Here is a 20,899-nt window from a genome sequence, read left to right as displayed (position 1 = left end):
TTCTCTTTTTTAGCGCTCGCTTAGCCTGGTTCCCTGTACCTTGCAAATCTCCGTAGTCTTGCTCAACCAGACACTCAACTGTCTCAATTACCGATAACGAAGTGGGTAAGACTACGGCGACTTCTCATTTGACAATCCTCGGATAAATCATCATTTGCTTTCATGAGACTTTCGGAATGAGTGTCTAGTTCAAGATCAACTCACTTGGCAGAGAACCAGTCTAAAATAAATCCCGTTCGGCAAACTACGGTCGATTCCGTTTTTTTTTTTTTAGTACCAAATAATACAATATTAAGATATACATCTTTATTTACTGTGATATGCCTGCTACATAGCAGTTGTACAGGTATTTCATTTTCATGTTTTATAAAAAGATTTAGGCATATTTGATATTAAAAAAAAAACTTACCCATTTGTGCGGACCTAGCATGCTTTTGTCATCATGTGAACGCTTGTCTTTGACTGCTGTGAGTGCCAAGGATAGAAGGAAAAGGTTAGAATGTATTATTGCTTTTGAAAGACATAAGCACTCTAACATGAGTATTTTTAATATTATCATGATTTAACTGTGAAAAATTGTAGTAAACGAAGGTTTGATAGTCATATAAATTTAAAATTAGATAGCAACAACACGTAGCAACGGACTATGCTCTTCTGTCAAAATATTGAAAAGTTAATGTAAATAATGAAAATATTCGTCTATATCTCCAGAGTAGATAAACAATAAATATAATAACATTTTTTTGGGAATATAAAAAGAATATTAGAGTAAATTGCTTTTTTTCCTTTGTAATGTTTGCATGTTTACAAACAATAAAATGAAAGTTCACACATTTTATCCTATTGGCCATGTGTGTGCCTGTCTCTCTAAATAACTTTATCCCATTTAGGAATATGACACGCATTAAAGAATTCAACATCAAACCTGAGGAGCACAGGGGACAATGACTAGTATTCCATAATGGTGAAATTGACAATAGACCTAATTGCAAGGGGTACCTCAGGGTACACCAAGAAGAAACGAGATGAATCCATGCAACAGTATCTGAAACGTCTTACTCATCTATATTTAGAAGACAGATCCATTGATGAAGTGGTAATTAAAAAAAATTTCCATTTAGTGGTCAAACATTTCTTATACGTACAAAATGTCAGCTATAGCTGTATTTTTAATACAATTTAAAAATAATATTTTTCTTGAAAATGTATTTCAGGGGGAAGATTTATCTATGTGTAGGAACTTGACTGTGCTGTATTTGTATGATAATCAACTATTGAAGATCCCAGTCCTACATCATAACCAGCATTTGACCATGCTATACCTGCAGAACAATGACATTCATAAAATAGAGAACCTGTCACCTCTAACAAGGCTGACCAAACTGTAAGAAAAAGAGCAGGGTTTGACATCAGTTTTTATGAGTACTAGACCAGATGGCTACTTACAATAAATTTTACTACTACTAACCATAAAACCACTAGCTCTAACCTAACTTGCAAATTTACAATTAATGAAATTACTTTAGAAACCATATTTTTAAAAAGACATCTTTTACCATTTTTGTCAACATTTTAACAGACTTCTGATAAATAAGGCACTGCCAGTTGAGTTAGGTTAATTGGGATATGTGAATATATAATATTATAATTAAGTGTTTTTAAGTATTATAATATTAAAAAATCATTCCAATGAACTGAAGTAAAATTATATCAATCTAAATATTTATCAACTAATTAAAGAGAACATTATTAGGCATCTGTTTATGCTAATAAAAAATATACGAAGCTAGTTTTGAACATGACTTGTTTATTACAGCCATGGATAAAAATAGCAATCGTGTCATGCTGGAAAATTTTCCTTTACCATGTTTACATAGCTATTGCTCAGTGTTTACATTCAACAAAATAAAAAAAATCTTTAAAAGTTGTTAGAATATTTATTTTGAAAGACTGAGGTTTACATTTATTTTATCCACCTGACCAATCGGTCTAGTTCACATATACATTTCACAACACAAGCAGACCAATCATTTACTAGACTGGGTTTGTTGAATGTGCCTCTTAGTGTCAAACCCTTGTGTGGTTGGGTGGGGGTTGGGGTTGGATGACCTAAAACAACAATAATCAGATTAATATAGAATTGATCTTAGAGGCCACTTTGGGAGCCACACCAAACTGGTTGTTTGCAGGTTAAAATAATAAAACAAAATTTTAATATAAAGATAAAACATGTACTGCTGTTTCATAAATTCATCTCATAAAGTTTCAGAATTATTAAGCAATACCAACCTTATCCATTGCTTTAAAAAGTACCATCATAATGATATTAAAACAAAAGAATTTCCAAGACATAATTTGCAATAAAAATATTGACTGCTTTATCATATGTACACTACAGATATTCAGAAAACTTTATATTTAAATATGTGATTCTTCAAATAATCAAATAAGAATATTGAAATAAAGTTTAGATGTTTACCCTCACAATGTTGCCACTGACAAAGTGATAAAGGTGGTTGGGTTGCAGAAGTAAGTTAAATTTCTTTGGAAAAATATTGGTTGGGTTTCTAAAAGTTCTTTCAGAGTAAGTGTCCTCTAAAAAATGGCAGTAGAGAATCAATTGTTGATAGTGGATTGTAAGATTAGTATATGCATAAATATAGTTACTATTTCTAGTTTTCAGACTTTCAGAAAAGTTTACAGATATGTTTACCATTGTAGTTTAAAAATAATTTTAAATTCTGAGATATCTAGATGGTAGTTATATTACAGTTGTAAGAATAGAACAATTGTAGAGAAAATAACTGTGTTCTAGTTTTCTGACTTTCACAAAATATTTAAAGATATGTTTACAATTGTGATATGATAGTAATTAATTTTAATTCTGTTCCAGATATCTAGGTGGTAATTGTATCACGGTGATAGAGGGGTTAGACAAACTGGAGAACCTCCAGGAATTACACATAGAGAACCAGAGGATGCCACCAGGAGAAAAACTCCTGTTTGATCCTCGAACCATGCGGGTCATTTCTGTAAGTGATCAGATGATCATGTAACTGCCTACTGATAAAGGGCCTATTTCATGTTTTCATATCTTTGCATAAGATCCTAGTAATGATGGACTCCTTGCCATGAACAAACTGATTCTGCAGGGTTATACAGTTTTGGGTTGCAAATATGAGGGTAACATCTTGTATGAGTACAAAAAGGCAAAGGGGGGGGGGGACACCCCAAGAAAGTGAGGGAAACAATAAGAGAATGGAGGATTGTAAATGCAAAGGTGATTTTTCAACTTTAGGTACTTACCGTGTATACTCGCCTATAAGTCGGTCCGCCTATAAGTCGGTTGTATTTTTTAAGCTTATATTAGGCCAAAAAAAATAATAGTCTTGTTTCCTGCTACCAGCTTGAAAAAAATAGGGTAGGTAGTTAGGAAAATTATTTTATTTCATTTTTTTATTTTATTTTTTTTGACATTTTTTGGATATGAACTAATACAAGATAAAATTAAACATGTCACAGGTGAATATTGTCTTTCAAAATTAAATTTCATGTCTTTTTATGCACAAAGCAAGTGGTATTTTATGAAAGTCCATATTTAAAACAAGAATTTCATTAAATACTTGTTTTGTGTTAACACGGAAACCGATTAAGGTGACAGAACAATGAAATTCCGGAAATTCCCAATTTTTTTCTTCTAAAATTAAAAAAAAACTTTAGGGTCGGGTGCAAAAAAATGTGGTAGGTCGGGAAGCAGGAAACAAGACTATTATTTTTTTTGGCTTTAGAGGGTTTGACCCTCTAAAATACCAATCTTTTTATAACTCGCCTATAAGTCGGACATAGAATTTTTGACCAAAGTTTAACTCCCAAAAAACGGACTTATAGGCAAATATATACGGTACTCCTTTACCCTCTCCACTTAGTATTCTTGCTCAGTCACTTTCTTATGCTGTTCCCTTGCATCTTTGCCCCCAAGCTGTAAGCAAGAGGGCAAATGGCCCTATGGTAACCATATTCAAGACACAACCATGAGATTGAAATTTTCACACTGATATTTTCTTGTTAAAAGAATTGTGCCAATTTTCCTTTCAGAGTTCGCTACAAGTCCTCAACATTGCTGGAAATAACTTGGATAGCATTAGAGACATTGAATGCTTACGCAATTTGTATCAGTTACATGCAAATGACAATTTACTGACAGATATGAAAGAGCTTGCACATGTTATTGGAGGCATGTTTAGACTGTGGAGGTTAGACCTTATGGGAAATCCTCTCTGTCACAAAGCAAAATACAGAGACAGGGTCATTGTAATGGCCAAAAATCTTGGTAAGTTCCTGATTCTGATTATCGACAACAATAAGTATATTCCTAAGTTACATAAGTATTATATTTCGATAAATGTACAAAATATTGATGTATTTTTATTTATATTTACCAGAAGTCCTAGATGGAAAAGAAATAAGTGAAACCTCCAGACAATTCCTGCACAGCTGGCATGATGCCAGGGAAGTGCAGAAAAAGCGTAGAGAGGAAAACATGAGGAAGGGGAGTGGAGAGTTTGGAGATGGTGAGGAAAAAATGAAGTCCTCCCAGTTTACGTTTACCCTTAAATTCACTTACAAAATGTCCAATTCCTTCTTCTTGGGCCTTTCCAACAGATCTTGGGGAAAACCCTCAAATGTTTTACATCACTGAATGTTAAAATTTTTACACAAAATGGAGTCGCTTCCTGTTTATTGAAATATTGGATAGACAGAGTTGATTATACCTTCTGTAGAATATTTTGGGTTATATCATTATTACATTCAATGACACTTAGCTCCAGACTCTATAGATATAAGGTCTCCCTACATTTATTTCAATGTTCATGAAAAGGGGGGTTGTGATGGATGCCTTCGTAATACATTGAAGTGTTTTTCTGATGTTGGAAATGCCCAAAAATATATGTAAGCAGGTTGGGTTCTCCTTATATTCTGATTACATGTAAAAGTGCTAAATTTAATGATGGTAGTTTTTCAACTAAAATCGTAATTTGTTGTAGGTGCCCTTTTACGTGAGTTACCACCTGTTAAGGATTATCCCCGTCTCCCAAGCAAGATTCCCGGATATATGATGCCTGGTAAGTCCAAAAGTTGGAATATTCCTGCATATTCTTGTATGAACGCATTGCATGAAGTTGTTTATTGCTGAATGAATGTCCATAATATGTCCACCTATATTTACAGATAATAGTCTGAAACAGGTATCCCTTTATGCTTGTGGCTAGTCAAAACATATATTACCCACTCTTCCCAACTTATACCTGTCATATCTTGCATGTTAGGAAATAGTTTAAAGGAATTCATAATGCTGTCAGTAAATATATTATACATTAGCCAGAATTAGTGTTTAAAAAAATGAGAATGACCACTTCAATATTGATGTATTGAAAATGAATGATAAAATGATAATACAAATTCCTTGGTAGTTTTGACTTTCAGTGGGCAATGACATGCTTGCATCACACCAAACTGTTGAACAGTTCATCTCGCATTAGATTATGTAGTCTTGCAACTGGAAAGGTAGTTAACATCACAGAATACAATTGAAGAATTTATTGTTTTCTACATTAGATAAATAGACCAGGCTTATATCAATCTCATTGTCCACAACACTTGAAAGTCCAAACTATGGATTAACTTGTTCTAATATGATATAAAATCAATCTTTGTCCCATTCAGTGCAGTGAAGTGAGAAAATCTCAAAGGCAACCTAACATTCAGACCAAACAGGGCTCTCGGCTGCAGTAATTGATGTGAAGCTCAAATCCTAGTTTGAAATTCATACTTGTCCATTTTTTCACATATGATGGAAATCTTACCAAAAGCAGTGCTTTATTCATCTGTCACAAAAATCATTCTTTAATACTTATTCAACAAAGACTTTGTATCTGGAGAAAGTTGTGTTCCTTGGAACACCTAGTCAGGGCTAACAACTGTTTATGATTGCACTGAGGCAAATGAATGGCCGTAGTGTTCTCAATGCAGAATGGGTATAACCCCCCCCCCAACCCCCCCCATTCAACAATCTGACAATACAGTTGATAACAAAACACAAATGTAAAATGTGATGATTTTTAGCTCACCTGAGCCAAAGGCTCAAGTGAGCTTTTCTGATCAAAATTTGTCCGTTGTTGTCATTGTCGTCGGTGTCGTCATTGTAAACTTTTCACAATTTCATCTTCTTCTCCAGAACTACTGGGCCAATTTCAACCAAACTTGCTACAAAGTATCCTTGGGTGAAGGGGATTCAAGTTTGTTCAAATGAAGGGCCACGCCCTCTTTCAAGGGGAGATAATAAAGAATTAGTGAAAAATTAATAGCATCTTTTAAAAATCTTCTTCTCAAGAACCAGAGGGCCAGGAAAGATGAAACTCATGTGGAAGCATCCTCAGGTAGTGTAGATTCAATTTTGTTCAAATCATGACCCCTGGGGGTAGGCCGGGGCCACAATGGAGGATCAAAGTTTTACATAGAAATATATAGGAAAAACCTTTAAAAATCTTCTTCTCAAAAACAGGAAAGCCATGATGAGTCATATTTATATGGAAACATCCTCAGGTAGTGTAGATTCAAGTTTGTTCAAATCATGACCCCTGGGTGTAGGGCGGGGCCACAATGGACTATCAAAGTTTTACATAGAAATATATAGGAAAAATCTTTAAAAATCTTCTTCTCAGAAACAGCAAAGCCCTGATTGATCATATTTATATGGAAGCGTCCTCAGGTAGTGTAGATTCTATTTTGATCAAATCATGACCCCGGGGGTTAGGTGGGGCCACAATGGAGGATCAAAGTCTTAAATAGAAATATATAGGAAAATTTCTTCTTCTGAAGAACTGCAAAGCCATGATTAGTCATTTTGATATGGAAGCATCCTCAGGTAGTGTAGATTCAAGTTTGTTAAAATGATGACCCCCGGGGATAAGGTCGGGCCACAATGCAGGATCAAAAATTTTACATAAGAACATATAGTAAAAATATTTCTTCTCAAAAACAGAAAAGCTATGTTTAGTCATATTGATATGGAAGTATCCTCAGGTAGTGTAGATTCAAGTTTGTTCAAATGATGACCCCTGGGATAGGGAGGAGCCACAATGGGGGATCAAATTTTTACATAGGAATATATAGGAAATTTTTTTTAAAATCTTCTCAAGTACAACAAAGCCATTTGTTATATTGACATGGAAGCATCATCAGGTAGTTTAAAATTCAAGCCCCCCCCCCCCCCTGTAATCTTTTCAATACTGAACTGATTTGTGCTTTTGCCAAGCCAATGTGCTCAGGTGAGCGATGTGGCCCATGGGCCTCTTGTTTTTTAATTGATCTTTTTTTATATGTTGATTTTTATATTTCCCAAAATGATGGTAATTTTCCTGATTTTAATGGCCCCGGCCCCTGTACCAAAAGGTGGTTTGAGAGCCCTGCTAGTGTTATTTTAACATTACAGTGTACATTCCTGATTTTGGACTTAATGTTGCAACTTTTCCCTAATGTCATATGCCACAGTCTTAAATGTAGAAGTGAGAGCCCTGTCAGCCATACTTCAAAATTGAAAATTAATGCATCACAGTCACTTGACCATAAATATATGAAGTGCATCACTGTGTATTATTGTGAAAATTCATAATTAACAAGACTTTAGCATTGACTGAGATTGTAAATCTTAATGAAGCAACTCTGCACTTAATCAGTGTTACTAAACTCTAATGAAGAAGTGACATATGAAGAGCAGACAAAGAGATAATAATTAGACTAAAAAATGAAACTTGCACAAGTAAAAGGTGACATATAAGTTGTATGCATCTTATTTCACTTAGGAGTGTACTTGGGTTGTATAAACATTTATTATTGCTCCAAGACTAGGATGGGCAACATCCAAAATCAGTTAAATTGAGCCTACAGCAGTGAATAATTCATGCTTAAAAATGAAGAAAACATCATCACTAATTTAACTAATGCATGTCAACTTGCCTGAAAAAAAAAAAAAAAAACTACTCGGATGAAGGATGTGAATATAAATATAAATTGCTAACAATGAAATTTTGCCCAGGATCCGTACGGTATCAATATAACCTAAGTCAGCGTAATGTATGTATTTCACAACAAAGATAATTCAGCAATTAAAAAATCCACAGCTATCTGAAATTGTTAGGAATTATTTATTGATTTATAAAGTATGTAGAAGAATATGGTATCATTGATAGTTCTGATGCAAAGATTTGTATTCAATTAAGCTGGTATATTAAAGATAGACAGGTATTTCAACAGACGTACCTGTATCATAAGAAAATGAAATATCGGGTACTTTAGACTATAGGATTTCAGGGTAATGGATTTTAGTAATTCACCGTATTTTTTGTGAAATGAGATGGTAAGAATTTTCATTTAATATAGCAGTAATAATTAATTAATTAATTTTTAATATATAATTTAATATATTCTATTCTAGAAGAGCCTTTTCATTAATTTTTTAAATGTCGAAGTATTTTTCATGTTTGACTTCTGTAATCTGAATTAGATTTGTCCAACAAAGAAACAATTTTCTGTGGATTAGTGACACTTGTGTTTTATGAGATTCTCCTCAATACTTTTATGTCTCAAAATACCTTATAATGATGTCACAGGTGCTGAAAAACGAAACTAGAGCGAGTGGCATAACATGCCAGCGCTCTAACCCTTGAGCTATTGAGACCCAATACATTGACTGATACTCACACACCTGTAAACCCGGTGACATGTTCCCTTTCTCTGTAGAAATTTGTTCACAAATTCTGTGAGTTAAGGAATGTGTGAGTATGTTCCTAGGGAATAGTGGGTATTTGTACGTTGAGTGCCAAATGTCACAGGTGGTAAAAAATCAAGTCTGAACTGGGACTCGAACCCAGGGCAGATGGCATACCATTGCCACTGAGCTATTGAAACCCTGTATATGTTGACTGATGTTCACATACCTTTAAACTTGGTGACATAAATTTTCGTGATAACAAGTTTTTTGGAAGTTTAGTGTACATTTATTCTTTGAGATATTTGTGCATCAACAACTTCAAAAATATTGTTTTTGTTTGAAACAAGAAAATTTAATATTGGCACAATTTGACTAAATTTGGATGGCAACAAGAGAAGCAACAAGAGGTGTCCAAAGTTTTACAATGGATAACAGTATATGTACTTTTTTCCATGGGGTACGTCATAATTCCATGGAATTACAATTTCTGTTTCATCCATGGATAGAAAATTACAGGAATTTCTTGGATTACCACTGTATGTTTTTTATGTACTTTAAGTATGCTGTGACAAATTCCGCAGAATGTTTGTGACCTCGTAAATATTCTAAATTAATCCCACATGGATAAAGTAGTCGTCTACTGTACATGGGAAATAATTACATGTAAATGAAGTTGAAAAAAATTAAGGCAACTTATATATGAATACCCTCTCAATGATCACAATATACTGGATGTTAAAGTTATATAGGTAACATATTTTTGTTGAAGTAAAATTAGTACATTGCTTTCAGGACTTATGATGAAAGGTGAGACATGCATGTAAACTGTAGTAACTGCCTTAGGTAGACTTTTAATTATTTCTTTAGTAGTTTGTGAAAAGATATAATTTCTTACTTTTTAAGGATTTTATAGAAGTTATATATATAATTATGTCACTATAAATTGGAAAAATGAAGATTTTTAACTTTCTGATTTAATTATTAGTTAATTATGTATTTCTGGTTTGCATTTATTAATATACTGTAGTTTATTTTAATGATGAATCCGGTTGTACCATCTTTTAATAGTGAAACTAAATTGTCTAAATTGTCATCTGAATGGTTGTGTAGTATGTATAACATGACAGTCATATGAAACAGCAGGTGATTGTACTCATTTACATGTACTTAACCTATTTAATTTATGCATTTTTTTTTATTATTTCTGGTAACTTATGTATAGATTAACCTAACTAAAAATCTTGTGAATGTGTTTATGTTCTTCTCATTAAAGCAAGGAAATTTAAATGCAGTCATCTTAGCCATGTATACATCTATATGATTAAAGAAGTTTACGAATTAATATGTATTTCATCAATATAGTACCGTTTAGCTTGTTATTTTGGTGGGAATATAATTTTGACCTATATTTTTTAATTTCATGCTTGAGTACATTTTTTTGCTATTTAGCTGATAAAAAAAATTAACATTATATACACAATAACAATGCATTCCAAATAAATAAAATATACATATACCATAAAATGTGGAGGATTTAATTGTGGTGATTCTGGGTATTTTTCTCCATGGATGGAATAATTAAAAGTCACGGGCATAACTGTGATCAGAGATGCATAAAATTTTTAATGATTTTGAATTTGAAAACAAATATCATCCTTTACATACATTACTGTCATAAGAAAGAAAATGAACAAAACAATTTTAATTAGATTTTTTTTCACCAAAAATATGTGGAATTTTTCAGTTACTGGGTATATGATAACTGAATTCTAATGACAAACTAATTTATAAAGAAGAACAAGTTTTTAAAAAGTAACCTTTTAATGATATTAAGGCTGCTTTCATGTATAGCATTATCTGAACTGCAACCTATTTATTTTATTTCAAGGTTTACCCAGGAAACAATTTGACGAAATTCTTGCAAGAACCAACAGCAACCTTTCCGAGGACTCTTCCCAGAAACATTCCGCCTCTATGAAGACTCGAAGTGGGATCTTGCGATCCAAGTAAGTATAAATTTAATTATTCACAGAATTTATTCACATTTTTTTAAGTGGTTCAGATTTTTCAAATGAATTAATGTAAACAAGTGAAAATTATTTTAAAATAATCCAACATAGTGAATACAGTGTTCCCTTTTAGTCTTCACAAAACAATTTGACTTTAAAAAAACTATGTTCCATTATTAGTTATAAATGCACTGTATTTCACAGCACTTTACAAATATCAGGTAGTTGAGTTTTACGTATAAATTTGGTTATGTGGCTTATTATTATTTTACAAGTATTTTTGTAAAGCATGTAGTTTTATGAAGTTTCCTGTTTCTACATCAAGTTAAATTTGCTGTTCAGAAAGTTCATTGATTCAACTTTACATGTTATAGGCTTTAAGAAGTAAATAGATATTGAGGATGTTTTATTACGGACTGCCAGAAGGCTGTCATGCATTGTTTTAGTCAAATTTTACACTAAAGTGTTATATTACAGACTTTTCTCTTTCCTTCTAAAGTATAATATTTTATCTATCTAGATATGAAGCTCTGTGAAACAGTGGGTCATATCTCTCTGATTTAATTTGGTTAAGGAATCTATCATATTATTTCTGACTTCATCTCAGAGACTGCTTTCTTTTCTTGTACAAATGACCACCCATATATTGACCTCTTTGAAAGGATGATGGGTAGTAAGATGTGACGTAAAGTCAACATAATTAATGTTTAATCATTACTGTTAAAGATGCAGGCAGAAAAAGGGGGAGGGGGGGTTAAGGAACATATATTTTGAATTTCCAGACTCTGCCAAATGACAGTGAATATACATGTATACAGAAACTGTCAATGTGGAAATGTTGATGAAATTAACTAACAACTTATAATTGTCAAAGTTTCCTCTTGTCAACTTACCTAATGTTAAACACTACTAGATTTTAAAAAAAATGTCAATGAGTTCAGTCATTAAATTTCAAAAATATTGAAATCATGAAATTTTATTACCCCGTTTACAGTATATTCACAGCTCTTTGAAAACCACATTTGACAGGAGCATTGATATGTTTTTGTAGAACTCTAGTGATTGGTTGACATGGAGGTATAGTATATATGCTGTTGCTATGCCACCACATATTACATGACAAACCACTGCCAATCTGTGTATCTAACAGGTCAACCTGTCTAACTGTGTTGTAAACTCCAGATATTATAAAGGCCATTTCATAACATGCAGAATTTTCACAAATGTGTAAAATATCTTGCCTTTTTTATAGTGCATGTGACCTGTTATTTTAAAAGACAATTAATTATTATTTGGTATATGTTCTCCAGCATGCTCATGCATGTATATGTATGTATTTAATTTTAGTTGTTTTAAAACAATTTCCAAGTTTTGATGATACATGTATATTCTTAAAAAAGATTAAGATTACATGTATATTTATTTTTATATTTTTTTAACATGTTAAATATTAAGAAATTTAAAAGGACTTTCTTAACTTGATACTGTTCCCTGTGTTCAGACTGAATTAACCCAGCTAATTGTTTTGGACAGTTACACCACATCATTATATTTTTATAAAACCAAATAAACATGATGTTATAAACATTTTCTAAGTTGTACATGTATATTAATTTAAGCTTTATCTGTTTTATCTGAAAATGAACTAGTTATTTAGCCTATTAGGCAAGTTTTATTTAAGCCTTAATTTAGGGGGAAAAAAAGACTTGAAAAATTGAATTAAAGCATTAAAATGTGTACCCTGCATCAGTTTGATGTACTTACAAGGTTTGATTTTGCAGCATGGATATGACATTTTATCCTGCCTCTGATAAAAATGTTGAAATTTCATTGGTCGAGAAGAATACTGGATAAAACCATATTATGCTGCCTACCAACATTATATTGTTAATATGCCCCCTCCACGTGACCTAACTGACCACATATCAATTCAGTATACCCCCTCCACATGCCATACTGTCCAGATCATATTCAACGTTGTTTTCATTTAAACATGCAAGAAGCCTAAAAACTAACATTGCATATAAGCATCAAACGACATCACAATATAAACCACTGTTAGGGAACAGAGAAAATGAACTTTATTAAATAATCTTTGACAGGATAAAAACATTATCAAATGAGAAATCATGATTCTCTGAAGTCTGAAACTACATCGTACTTTAAATGGGTACTGGTATACCTGGCAGTCTCTAGAGGCTTCAACTTGAAATAATATGGGCATTTGAAGTCATTATGCCCTGCTGTGAATATGGACGGGGCATATGGTGTTCATCATGTCTGTCATCCACCCTTCTATCTGTCCTTCTGACACACTTTACATTTAACTTAAGTTTCAAAGAAACTATTCAAGATATTTATATCAAACTTCTAATGCTGATACAAATTGGTAAAACCTATTCAACTGCATAAAGTATTTGATCTTGACCTTCCCTTTGACCTTGAACTCACTTGTCTTAAATTTGTGTTTAGCTCAGTTTCAAAGAAACTATTCATGATATTTTATCAGATCATCAGATGCTGATACATATTGGTGAATGCTATTCAACTGCACCAATTCTTTTTTACTTGACATACCTTTTGACCTTGACCTCACTTTTCTTAAAGCTCAGTTTCAAACTAATCAAGATATTTTTGTCTGAATACATATACATATTTGTGAGAACTATTCAACTGTGTCCACTTTTTTACCTTGACCTTCCCATGACCTTTGACTTTACTATTTATTTTGTTTAAAACTCAGTTTTAATAAAACTACATGTATTCAGACATTTTCATCAAACATCGTACACTTATACAAACTAGTGAGAGCTATTCAACTTTGTCATAATTTTTTGATCTTAATCTTTCCTGTGACCTTAACTTTACTTTTCCTCATTTACCCTAATCTGAAATGAAGAAGCAAGATACATTTCTTTGTTGCATTATTAATGAACACTGGGCAGGGCATTGATGTCTTATGGACATATTTCTATTTTTCTAGTAAGACTAAAAAGAGAGTAAAACATCCATACAACAGTAAAAAAACTTGCTATTGTAAAAATTCCATACAATGAGAACTTAACAAATAAAATGCCAGTTGATGTTTCTTGGGTCCTCAGAGTGTGTCAACTGAAAAGTAGGTCACAGTGACCTACTTTTGGAATTTCAAGGCAATTTCTGAATATTTAAAATAATAAACTATGAATCAACAAACTTTTCCAGTCGATGCATTTTTGGGTCTCAGAGTATGTTTACCAAAAAGTAGGTCACTGACCTACTTTTGGAATTTTGTGGCTACATCTGAATATTTAGTACAGAATATTAAGGGGCTTCGAATCATCAATCTTTGTCAGTTGATGCGTCTTGGGTTCTCAGTGTTAGCAAAATGTAGGTCACAATGACCTGCTTTTGGAATTTCAAGCCTTATCTAAATATATAGGATACTTAGAGGCTTCTTATAGAAGTGATAGGTTGTACAATTTATCAGAAGAGTGATTCAAGGCCCTTGGGCCTCTTGTTGTTTGTTAATCTTTTGTTTAACAACAGATATACAGCTAATAAGAATGGATTATTCTTATTTGTGAAGAGTTTGAAGATACATATTCTTTATTTCAGTACATTTAAATGAAAATTTTATAACCAAATAAAAATATCATGATACATTATTGTGGCACAAATATTGTGATATACCAGGGCTCAAAATAATTGATGGCCTGCTGGTCTGGGGCCGATGAATTTTCAATCTGGGCTAGTGCATTGCAGAGGGCATGTGCCCTTTGGGTCAGCATTTTTTTTATGCATAATAAAATTCATTCACAGTCGGGCTAGTTAACTTTACAGGTTTGTGTGTCTCAACTTCTGCTGTTTCTTGTTTTTTAAGTTGTACTTCAAAATATCTCAATATAAAAAAATAATAACTATTATTATTATGGTTTTGAGCCAGTCTTTTTAAAACCTACTGGCCCAGTGGGACAGTGAAAGTACTAAGCTGACCAGTAAAAAGTTAAGGCAGTAGCCAGAGTGACCAGTAAACCAAAATAATTATTTCTAGCCCTGTATACACAAATGTATATCAATTGAGAAGAAAATGAAGTTTATAACTAGTTATAACTAGTTGTAATCTCTTTCGGACTTTTTAATTTTATGATAAGAAACTATCTATGTAGATTTTTATTCCATATACATAGTTTGTTGTTTCATAATTCACGTATATTTGAAATGTGTCAATTGGGAAAGGGGATTGTTAGCATATCTTTGGAAGTAATTGCAGGGAACATCTTCAAATTTTGGATTTTTTTTATTTATCCAATTAATAAATAGCTCAGTACAATTAGAATTTGATAACTTCATGAAACCAAAGAAGGGGGAGCTGTTCTTATTAATATGCATACATTATTAAAATCAAATTTAAAATTAAATGATTTTTATGCCTCCGTAATTAAAGATTCAGGGGCATATTGTTTTAGGTCTGTTTGCACAAACATTTACCTTGGCCATAGTTTTGAATGGTTAGTCCTAGGGCTTTCATATTTCACATGTGTACTCCTAGTGACAAGGCCTTCCTTTCAGTACCATCATTTTTTACCTCCTGACCTTGACCTTGGAGTTTGACCTACTTTTGTAAAACTTTAATCTTTGCCATAACTTCTGAATGACTTATGCTATGGCTTTTATATTTCACATATGTATATTCCTTGTGACAAGATCTTTCTTCATTAGTAACATTCTGACCTCCTGACTTTGACCTTGGAGTTGACCTACTTCTGAAAAACTTTAATCTTTGCCATAATATCTGAATGACTGATGCTATGGCTTTTGTACTTCACACATGTATTCCTTGTGACAAGATCTTTCTTTCGTGGCAACATTTTTTACCTCCTGACTTTGACCTTTTGACCTTGGAATTTGACCTACTTTTGAAAGACTTTAACCTTAGTGCCAAGCTATCATATGGAACATCAGTGTTTCACAAACACATTTTTTTTTTAATCAAAATTTTGTTTTTACAAAGATTTCCTTGAAAACAGTATTTTTGTCATCATGCTGTCATTAAAAAATGCTTTTTATATAAGAAGTATAATTTTTCAATGTCATTTAGCATGTAATAATAATTTTATTTAAAAACTCCCTAATGTTTCACTTGAATATGTTGTACACTTTCAGGCTGCCCGATATTTTTGGCACATCATTAAGTATTTCACTTAGAAGGGGTTCATTCAGTTATGACCTGGGAGCAGTGTCAAGCAGAAAAGGTTACAACTGTGCAGTGCAGTTTTAACTTCCCAAATAACCCTTTTGTTTTGCCGAAGACATAATCTGTATTATAACAAGATGCATTCTAATAGGATTTAGACTTGTACCAGCATGCAATTTTTAAATAGGCAGATTAGGTCATCAAAATTATTTTTATTAATATTTTCATAAAATAATTATTATAAAGTCAGTGGACCTCAGTTTCATTAACTACCAGTAATTCCCTATTCCAGCTCTCTGAGGATATTGGACAGGTACAAGTGAAATTTCAATGAGAGAAAAATATACAAAGTGGAAAAGTTCCATAAGGAAGAAATCAATATGTACATATTTATTAACTGTTCCATTGAATTCCTGACAAAAAGAAAAGTATTTCCACTTTGTATTGTCTTGATTCCTGCAAATGTCTTAGGTGATAACATTCACATTTCTGATCTTTTTCAAAAAGGGAAGGTCCTCTTGGATATGGCCGCTCGTGCACTTGTTTGATACGTATTGGGGATACATATTACACCAGTGGTAAAATGTGTGTTGCTTTCTCGGGAGAATATTGGAGAGGACTTTGAGCTGCAATTTTCAGTACACCTTTTTAATTCTTTACAGATACCCTTTATGCAAAACTATTTACATTCCAATGTTGTTTTCTTTCTGAGCCAGATTGCAAATTAGATATATGTATTTCATTTATTAAACTCCCTGCAAGCAAAGATTTCTGAAGGGAGAAAGGGGAGGGGGAGTGCACATAGGAATCACTTGTCCATCTGTCTGTCAGTGCAATAACTTTCCAACTGAGAAACATTGGAATCTCATATTTACAAAGATTACTTATCAACTGAGTATGTGTCATGACCTTGACTAAAGGTCATTTGGCAAGTTCAAGGTCATGCACTGACAGAAAAGTGTAAAATTTGTTTCTGATCCATAACTTTTGTAAGAGGTAGGATAATATTTTTCTGATTGTAAAAGGTGGGGTGGGGGTATAATTTTGTGGTCTTGCTCACAGTACTTTAAGTACCTAAACATGGGCAGATATTTTTGGTGTATTTTGAATTAAAGTAAAGTAACAATTTAAATACAAACATTTGATGATAGTATACATGTTGTAGTTTTATAATTATGTAATGCAGAGATTCCTTGTTTATTTCTCCAATTTGTTTTAAGTTGTTCTATGTTATACCCAGTGTACTGCAAAGGGAAATCTAAATTTTTGTGAACTTCTGTCATAATCTAAATTTCCTTGTAGTTATGGAAAATTGCTGCTCAATGTCCCACATCTTATTTGGTTTCTATGAAAATTTGGTTTTAAGGAGAGCATTTGGAAGGCAGGTCTTTTCCCCAGAGATTCTTTTTATATATATATTTTGAATCAGCTTTTCAATTTTTATATGTATTGTTGGTGTGTTTTTTTTTTAAATATTTTTTTTGTTGTTGAATGCAAGTTGTTCTACATGGTAAGTTTAACAAACACTTGTACTAATTAATACACTGTACATGTAAACCACTACTGATGTGTACAGTGTTTGCTTTTGCAGTGTGACATGATTTAAAACCATATTGCATTCTATGTGTGCTTCCTAGTTTCATTTAAATTGAAATCATACAAAGGATGTTTTACAAATTTACCTGTAGAGGTATAAGACATTTGTTATAAGTAAAAGTGCACATTTGCTATGATGTCATCAAAAGCAAATGTGAGCAGGTAAAGACAGTAGGGGATAATATAAAGAATATAAGTCAGATGTATCAATAATAATCTATTTGTAAAATATGTAGGAATTAGCCGTAATTTAAATGTAGGTGCAATTTTTCTTCATGTAAATGTTGACATTTTTTTTTTTTTTTGCATGAATGTCCTTGCCAATTTCACCAAAATACTTCAACAGACTTAAAATGATTGTTATCGTCTTTCTTTTTTTTTAATTGCTGTTCTTACAAAGATTTTAAAATGCATTAAAAAGAAAAAAGTCACAATTAATGGATTTTTTCTTCTTTTTTTTTTTTTTTTTTTTTTTGAAAAATGAGTCTTTAGCAGTATTTATACAATTTATAATTTTTTTTTATCTTCAATTGCAGGCCTTCAGAAGGTGTTTCCCCTTTCTCGCTCAATGACAAGATTGCCTCAGCACCTGCCGGGCGGCAGCGGAGGCAGCCACTTACTATGAGTTTTGAATTTGGAAACCTAGATCAAAGTCACCACATTCGGAAAAATGACATCATCAACCCTACATAAACAGTTTTTACACTGGTCACCTCACGGGATTTTGCCAGTTACACTGTACATGTACCGTCCACTAGAGTATTGGTTTTTTGGTGTGTTCAGCTTCAACTTTACTGAATTGAAGGACTACTGTTTTAAGTAACAGCACTATTTTTTGGATAATAATAACGTCATTTTGTATTTGCTGATCCAATGCAGTTTTGCTCAAAATGGTTTTGTTCAGAATTCTAAGCTAGTTTGATTGAACATTTTCCTGCTTTTATTAGATATTCTTTGTGATACTTAGGTATAGAAAACATGCTTCCATTTGTCTGTGTAGTTGCTGAAGAAGTATAATGTTGACTGGGCTGAGTAACCTTTGAATTACCACAGCATTCAGATGAATTGACTGACTTTTTAGTTAATGTTGGGGTATTTATTTGACTTCATGTATTTTGAAAGCATCAGTATTAGAATTAATATTTCATAAACTGTATTTAATTTGTTTACAGGCACATGGCATTGTTTTGATATGTTTATTGTATGTCGATGTAATTTTGGCTTATTTATTGTGTATTATAGCTTTGAGGGTACAATAAGAATTGAGTATTTAATACTCTGTTTACTAGCTTTGATAATCACTTCTGATGCAACTATGTTGAAGCCATTTCTGTGATGCACATGCTTTTTGTTTTTTAGATCTGATTAACAACTCTGTGAATGTAATGTATACTTCCCTCTTTGAGACATATATAGTTTAATTGGTTCTTTGTTGTAATACCAGGGCATATGTGGCGTAATGTTATCTTTTTAATTGTGTCATGTACAATATTTAAAGTGCTAATTGGACAAGGTCCACCAGAGTTGTCATATATAATGCTGTCAGACAATTTGAAATATTTATTATTGACTTTCTCTATCTGGTTCTCTTGCTAATAAATGTTGATGTTACAGGCCAATGAAGTAATTTTTTTTATCCCCTTTTGTTCTTTATATCAATTTTCTTTTCTGTCCATTTCATATGTATATAAACTGCAGATCAGGGAACTTTTTTGCCCCAATGCATTTAGAAGGCATGCAGATCTGCGCAATTTTAATTAAGGTTCTATTAAAGACAAATTTTTGTTCATAGAAACAGTTTTCACAGTGGCAAAATTTTGTTAATGTTCCTAATTGTTGTGGCCTGAGAGTTACATACCAGCACATCACAGTAATGAAGTTGACAAAATAATGTTATAAATTAAATATGCTACCATTTTTTCTCCATCAAATATATTGGCTGGTATACAATCATAATTTCAGCCAGGTAAAAGTACTGGTTACCGGCATATTTTGAAGGCTTGAAAATTTGTCAGAAAATATAGCCCTTAATTTATCCAGGTATATTCAGTGGCAAAATGATATTCAAATTATTTCACATAGGTTTAGAAAGTGCAAGCTAGCATTCACACTTCTTATAATACGCACTTATACTAATATTCAATATCTATGTAAGACAACATTGAAAAACTCTCAGTGATATTGAGTCGGATTATTGTCTTTTTTTTTTTTTATCAAAATAGCCAAATTTCAAGAAGTTTGAATGCTAACTTGCTCTTCAAAAACATATATGCAACAATTTGAATGTCATTTAGCTTCTGAATTCTTGTGGACAAAAGAGCTGTAGACTTTTATTTTCAAATTCTGCTATTGCAGAGAGAACTTTTGTTCTTAGAATATATCTTTTACATGGAAAACTGTTAATTCAAATATTTTTTGTCAACTTGACATAACTGTGGTTTGCTGTGAAGTAGCTCTCGGGCTACAAGAAATAGGAACATTTTAAAAAAGAAAATGTGCACTGCAGTAAGCATGGTTTCTACAAACAAAAGTTTGCCTATAGGGGAACCTTAAATTCATCTTGTTACCTTTTGCAAGCTACGATTAAGTTTTGGCTAGATTAGCAATTTGATGAGAAGTTGATAAACTCATGATGTGGGCAAAAATAAAACACGTCAAGCAAATTGTCAGAGTCGAAACTCAGATTGATGAGTTTTTGATGTACATGTTTGCATTTGGTTTGAAATTATTTTCTTAACCATTCTATGTAAAGAAGAAATGTTTATTAATATGCATCTTTGTATATTGTTGTGGTGTTCAAGTAAGACAATTTCTGAAATTGTAAAAACCAATATTGCCGTGGCAAAAATAGTTGTATGTTATAAATGAACTATATCTGTACAAATAATAAGTAAATAAATGCTTTATTTTACATTCTATTGGTTGATTTTAATATACAGCAGGAAGGTTCGGTTCTGTTATCTACCGGTATATATACAGTAAAACATGCTTATTTTGATTCTTGCAGGGAATGAAAATGTTGGCTGTAACTGTTTTTTACTGTATCATTCAGGTGTGTGTTGAATAGAGCACCAGTCACATAAATACATGTAAATATCTGTAAAAGTTACTTATAAATATACATCTAGATAATTCAGTACATAGGTATGAATCAAGTACATGTATGTCATGTTACTGTGTAAATTTGGCTCACATTTCCACGTAACACTGTGTAACACTGGTTTGATTTGTTTCAGTCGTGACCCTTTGACTGGCATAGGAATAACAATAGGATTTACAAAATTTTACATGGAAATGTATTTGGTAAAATCCTATTCCCCAGAATATAGCAATGCACTAAAATAATTT

The 20,899-nt window shown here is 32.3% G+C and overlaps 1 protein-coding gene across 5 annotated transcripts; it reads left to right on the top strand.

Annotated features, from left to right (window-relative positions):
* Nucleotides 1–385: 385 nt before the first annotated feature.
* On the top strand, nucleotides 386–20,462 carry LOC133190556 (protein phosphatase 1 regulatory subunit 42-like). 5 transcript variants are annotated; one of them, XM_061326246.1, is made up of 11 exons: nucleotides 386–493; nucleotides 891–1,096; nucleotides 1,215–1,384; nucleotides 2,894–3,032; nucleotides 4,096–4,330; nucleotides 4,443–4,571; nucleotides 5,046–5,123; nucleotides 9,563–9,577; nucleotides 10,659–10,776; nucleotides 16,248–16,268; nucleotides 18,088–20,462. In XM_061326246.1, exons 2-11 carry the CDS (start codon nucleotides 962–964, stop codon nucleotides 18,242–18,244), a joined length of 1,197 nt encoding a protein of 398 aa, XP_061182230.1. In that variant the 5' UTR covers nucleotides 386–493; nucleotides 891–961; the 3' UTR covers nucleotides 18,245–20,462. The 5 variants fall into 5 exon arrangements, with proteins under 5 accessions (XP_061182230.1, XP_061182233.1, XP_061182234.1 ...); XM_061326249.1 differs by lacking the exon at nucleotides 16,248–16,268 and adding an exon at nucleotides 11,831–11,856 and having other exon boundaries at nucleotides 18,088–18,174; XM_061326250.1 differs by lacking the exons at nucleotides 16,248–16,268; nucleotides 18,088–20,462 and adding exons at nucleotides 11,831–11,856; nucleotides 15,925–16,114.
* The last annotated feature ends 437 nt before the right edge of the window (nucleotides 20,463–20,899 follow it).

The sequence above is a fragment of the Saccostrea echinata genome, unplaced genomic scaffold (assembly GCF_033153115.1).
Source record: "Saccostrea echinata isolate AGI-Se365-2 ecotype Australia unplaced genomic scaffold, CSIRO_AGI_Sech_v1 ptg000022l, whole genome shotgun sequence".
Taxonomy (NCBI): Eukaryota; Metazoa; Mollusca; class Bivalvia; order Ostreida; family Ostreidae; genus Saccostrea; species Saccostrea echinata.
This window is presented reverse-complemented; position numbering and strand designations above follow the sequence as displayed.

Bases quoted from the DNA above. Each gene is read 5' to 3' on its own strand.
- LOC133190556 (XM_061326246.1), top strand. From the start codon at position 962: ATGGTGAAATTGACAATAGACCTAATTGCAAGGGGTACCTCAGGGTAC. The intron at 10,777-16,247 runs GTAAGTATAAAT...TCCCTATTCCAG, and splicing joins AGTGGGATCTTGCGATCCAA to CTCTCTGAGGATATTGGACA. The intron at 16,269-18,087 runs GTACAAGTGAAA...CTTCAATTGCAG, and splicing joins TCTCTGAGGATATTGGACAG to GCCTTCAGAAGGTGTTTCCC.